The 5570-nt window shown below is 35.7% G+C and overlaps 1 protein-coding gene across 1 annotated transcript; it reads right to left on the bottom strand.

Moving 5' to 3' along the window:
- Nucleotides 1-227: 227 nt before the first annotated feature.
- Nucleotides 228-5186, bottom strand: LOC123256498 (proteasome adapter and scaffold protein ECM29-like; the record flags this gene model as incomplete). The annotated part of the gene is made up of 4 exons (XM_044685099.1): nt 228-282; nt 817-965; nt 3826-3949; nt 5085-5186. Coding segments are annotated over 4 exons (430 nt in total), but the record flags the coding sequence as incomplete, so codon positions are not given.
- Nucleotides 5187-5570: the final 384 nt, after the last annotated feature.

Here is a 5570-nt window from a genome sequence, read left to right as displayed (position 1 = left end):
AATAAATGGATGCCTTTGATGCATTTTTCTGAAAAAAAAAAAAAAAAAAAGGAATTTTTCTGTAAGCACAGAAGTTTTCCTTGGTATTACTGTATTGATTATTTACTCTTAGTTGGTTTTTTTTAAAAATACAGCTAAAAATGATTTTCTTTTCTTTTTCCCATTCTGCCTTGAATTTCAGTTCTTAAATAAGAATGCATGAAAGCCTATATTTACCAAATACTTACCATCATTATCTGACAGAATTGAAACAAATGCACTTTGAATCTCCTTGAGATGAGACTAGAAGAAAAAAGTGGACTTTACTTGTATGTACAAAAACCTTTGGTCAAATATTATCCCTAGCTCTCAGACTGGGAATGATTCAGGACAATGTCAAATATCTTAGACTCTCCAATCTATATCTACATCCTTGAAGCAAGCTCTAATTAGACTGACATGCAATATTATAGGGGCAAGACTTACTCACTTACCTTTTTTACTTATAAGTATTCATCTCGTTATTGTATAACCTACATCTCTCTCTCTTTAACTTCTCATTTCTCACACTACTTAATGGTCCTTCCTCATGATCTTCTAATATAATTATACCTTTAAGGTATCAGAAGTGTATCAAAATACCAGAGCCTATCCCTTCCTACTTCAAATCCATCTTCTGACACAGTCTCCTACAATTAATGCCCTCTATCTCATTGTCAGATTTTAAGAATAAAACAGTCAGACCCATTTATATAGCTTTAAATTAGAAATATCACATTTGGGTTTCAATAAATTTGCTCACATTTCTAGTTCATAATAATGGATACTGCTACTTACCTTGATTTCTTTATGGGTACTCAGTTTCTTCACTAGGGAAAGGAGCCAGATGCAGGCAGCCTGCCTCACATGGGGGACAGGACTGATAATGTGCTTATTTAAAATCATGTCCAGTACCCATGGAACCACATCATTCACTTTGGCCTCTACTGGATGTGAACATTGTAGAGATAGGGTAAAAAAAGAAAAAAAAATGAAAAAATATTTTTACTCTTTTGGTTATTCCCCTGAATAAATGAAGTTGAAGGCAAGTTCATTCAGTCGCTCAATTCAATTGAAAGTAAATTTCCTGTAAACTCTTGTTCCTTAGAATAATTTGTGATCTCACTTGTGGGTACATACTCTCCTGCATCAATGCAATTAATAGCATTTCTTTCTCTCTTACAGATAGCAACAACTAAAAAAAATCCATCCTGAGTGGTCAGCCTTATTATGGTGCTGGGCTTGCCCATATTTTGCTAGACTGATGCTTGAATGAGACACATACATTCTGTACTAAGCTCCTTCACAGTGACCTTCATACTACCACAAACAAGTCTTACCAGTCAGACTTTGAATCTCCATACTTTTTTTTTAACCCTTAACTTCTATTTTAGAATCAAAACTGTGTATTAGTTCCAAGGCAGAAGAGCAGTAAGGGCTTAATAGGGGTTAAGTGACTTGCCCAGGGTCACATAGTTAGGAAGTATCTGAGGCCAGATTTTAACCCAGGACTTCCCATCTCTAGGTCTGGCTCTCAATCCACCGAGCCACCCACCTGCCCTCATGTCCCCATACTTTTATCCATTCCCATGGATTATCTTCTCTAACCCATGCTGCCATGCCTCCCCATCCCTGACCACCTTAATCCGATTCCCCAACCCAAGTGTCTCATTTCATATCTAAATGAATTCTGGTTCACTTGACCTTATGGAATTCCTGCTTTATAATTTTAAAAACTTCCCTTCATTTTAGACTCTTTTGGCTCTCACTCAGACCTAGCTCTTTCTTTTTTTTTTTTTAAACCCTTAACTTCTGTGTATTGGCTCATAGGTGGAAGAGTGGTAAGGGTGGGCAATGGGGGTCAAGTGACTTGCCCAGGGTCACACAGCTGGGAAGTGTCCGAGGCCGGATTTGAACCTAGGACCTCCTGTCTCTAGGCCTGACTCTCAATCCACTGAGCTACCCAGCTGCCACCAGACCTAGCTCTTTCAATGATACTGTAACCCTGGCCTTTCTTTTCAGCACATTCTCTCATATACTCAACTCAAAAGTCCCAGATGTAGAATCTGAATATTTCTTGCTGTCTTTTACCAGATCCTTGCCCTTTACTGACATCACTCTGCAACTTCTCTTACCAGATCTCGGTGGTTACTATATCCAAGAAACATCTCTTCATTTCTAAAGAGTTCAGTATTGGACTTACAGTCTCTCTAAAGACCAGCTATACTGAATGGCGAAAGTTTCACATGGCCCAGGCCTTTATTTGTGTAACCTTGGGCACCATTTAACCTTTCTAACCCCTAGTTTTCTCATGTATAAAAGTAAGGACTTTCAACTAAATGGTTTCTATCATTCTTTTTCAGGTCTATATCTTATACTCTAATAACTTCATCTGCAGAGTCTGCAATGACAGACACACTTGAAGCAGTTGAAACTATAAGAATGTATGAGTGGGAGGAAATTCTATTAGATGTAGAGGAAATAAAGATATCTGAGAAGCCAAAATTAGAGTACTAAGGTGGAAAGAGAAAAAATGGTCAATACTGTGAGAGTAGTGACATATTCTTCTCACTCTTTTAAAAAAAATTACTTTCATATAAATATCCATTTCACACCTGCCATTTAAGAGGTATTTTGTTTTGATCCAGTGTCTGTTTCCAAATATGTTCTATCTAGATCACTGTTGACAGATAACTAAATTTCCCTTGGAACTTAAGTATTGCTGCAGGAATTGATGATTCTTCTAGTATTTTGGAAGTTAATAAGTAATCTTAAGCATTTAATAAATCAACAAGCATTGTTTCATTACAATGCATCTGCTTCCTTTTCTTTTTCAATGGTTTCTTTTGCAGGCAGTGGGTTTTTTCATTGTGTTCACCTTCTGTTTAGACTTATAAAATTTCTGTTCTGTTAGAGATTTCTAAAGGCATCTGGCACTGAATTTGCAGATCTGGACTTCTGTTCCTTCTTTTTCTTTTGCATAGGCATACACTGCTAGCCCTGGTTCCATTCCCAATAGACAAACCAGCTGCTAACTAGTCTCATGGCCTGTGTCCTTCTTTTAGCTCTGCACACTTAACAGGTCAGCAATCTGAGGCCAATGACATTCAAATGGGCACAGAAACCCCAAAGCTAATCAAATTTCCTAGAGAATTTCCAGTCATCACCACTTCTTGGACTTTTCACTAGCTACTTGCATTATTTTCTCTTTTAGAAACAGAAACAAAAATGGCATGAACCCTAGAGCTGGGAGTTATTTCATAACACAAGCTTTTGAAAGTTTTCTGGATTAGTAATAAAACCCTGAATGAACATAAAAGATAATAAAAGGTAATCTAAGGTAAAGCTGGCTAGATATGAATGATAATCAGCTCAAATATTAATTGATTCTGTTATCTCCAAATTAGAAATCAACAAAATTTGTTTCATGTTAAAACTGAGTTCTTGGGGGCAGCTGGGTAGCTCAGTGGATTGAGAGCCAGGCCTAGAGACAGGAGGTCCTAGGTTCAAATCCGGCCTCAGACACTTCCCAGCTGTGTGACCCTGGGCAAGTCACTTGACCCCCATTGCCTACCCTTACCAATCTTCCACCTATAAGTCAATACACAGCAGAAGTTAAGGGTTTAAAAAAAAAAAAAAACTGAGTTCTTCATTGTACCCATCTCAATGACTCATTTATTCCCCCAGGCTGCTACAATTCCTCTTGCATGAAAACCTGACATCTATACACCAGTTAGGCTTTCAAAGTGAAGACAGAAAGAAAAGCTTCTGCCAAACGATGAGAACCCACTTTTGAGAAAGGCGTACCAGAAAGAGGCGCATACTCTTCTTCAGTGACCAGCCAGGCATCACGAGCAGCCACTGAACTTGTGCCAATTGCAGCACTGGTAATGGCTTCACCAACAGTAAACTGAAGTTCTATTTGCTTTGCCTAAAAAAAGAAAAAATAAAATATAATCACGATAAATCCCAGGGGTGAAAGAAAGTATTTTCCCAAAATGCAAAAGCTGCTAAACCAATAACTCAACAAGGATTCTTTATAAAGACGCTGCAATATAGCTTTTTTTCCAATGCGTTTGATTTTCAACCTATTCTCTAAGTCAGTTTCTTCTATCTTCACAAGCAAGTAATATCTCTCTTGATTTTGCCTAAGTACTTGGCATGCATTCATCTTTAACATCAAGAAAGAATAAAAGTAAAAATTTCTTCTCAAAACCTGCTATATCACAGAGGGTTGCTAGGCTTGTGAATCACTGATCTAATTATATGAACAATTATACTAATTCCTTTTTCCTTTGTCACAAGGATTAGAGTAAAAAGTGGGGACACTCAGTAAGAGACAAAAAAATTAAAGACTAATTTTAATACGCCTGGAAAAATCTTAATACAGATACCATCAAGGAGTTAAACACCTTAAAAATTCATAAAGATTATTTCCTGGCATACTGGTTACATTTAACTCACAAAATAATTACTTTAATTATTTGAAGCAAAAGTTGACATTACAATTGCATAAGCTCTTATTTTACTAAAAAATAATTTATTAAACACCTACAATTTACACTTATCCTGTTTAAAAATTCAAGAGATGAATCAGTATTTTTCAGTATATAGCATATAAAGCCAATGAGGGGAGAAAAACATAATAGAAGTCATTTCAAAATTTAGTTGATGGCCCTTAGTAACTTGAAAATTCAACAAAATTGCACTAAGGGAGAGAAGTCACACAAGTTTAGGTATTAATGTTTTTCTGTATATAAAAGTGAACTAGATTATCCAGTTAATAACAGAGCTTTAATCAAATTCCCTTATGGACAAAATTACCAAGTTAAAAATCTTAAATAAGAGTCAGATTAGGAAGTCTTCACCCTTTGTAACACTCTACAATCAGACTGGTGAAACCCATGAGCTCCTTCTCAAAAGTATGTTTTTAAATGCACAGAGAATTACAAAGGAAATTGATTATTTTCAAACCTAGTAATCAACTATTTTTTAAAAAACATAATGTTTAAGGACTTCTGGCTAAGAAGTTATTTAGATGATTCAAGTTAGTGGTTTAAATTTACCTCAACAGAATCCATGAGTCCTTGCAAAATGAGCTTCTGGTGAGGAAAATCTCCATCTCCAACTGGAAAGTAGCCCAATGTTTGGATTGCTCGTTCCTTCATCTAAAAGGAGAAAATATCTTCCTTCAAATATTGAGTTTAAAAGGGTAATTTCCATATAACTCTCATAAAGATGCCTCTGTTCATCTTTAAGTACCCAATTTCACTAAGCTTGAAGTATTGGCCTAGTAATGGAAAGGAAACTAACTCCCAAACTTAATATAAAATTAATTCTATATTAATTCTATATTCTATATTAAAGAAAAAGAAAGAAAATGTGGAACATTAAATATAGGTTTGCTATATTAAAATTTTTTCATTTCAATCTTCTAATTTAACAGCCTCTGTGACAAAAAGAACTGGGTTCAAAGTCCTGCTTCTGATACAGCTAGTTATATGATTCCAAAATAAATTGCTTGGAGATCCATCAACTATCTAAAAATAAAA

This window comes from Gracilinanus agilis, unplaced genomic scaffold (assembly GCF_016433145.1).
Source record: "Gracilinanus agilis isolate LMUSP501 unplaced genomic scaffold, AgileGrace unplaced_scaffold59818, whole genome shotgun sequence".
NCBI classification, from domain to species: Eukaryota; Metazoa; Chordata; class Mammalia; order Didelphimorphia; family Didelphidae; genus Gracilinanus; species Gracilinanus agilis.
The sequence above is the reverse complement of the archived record's forward strand: the minus strand, read 5'-3'. Positions and strand labels throughout refer to the sequence as shown.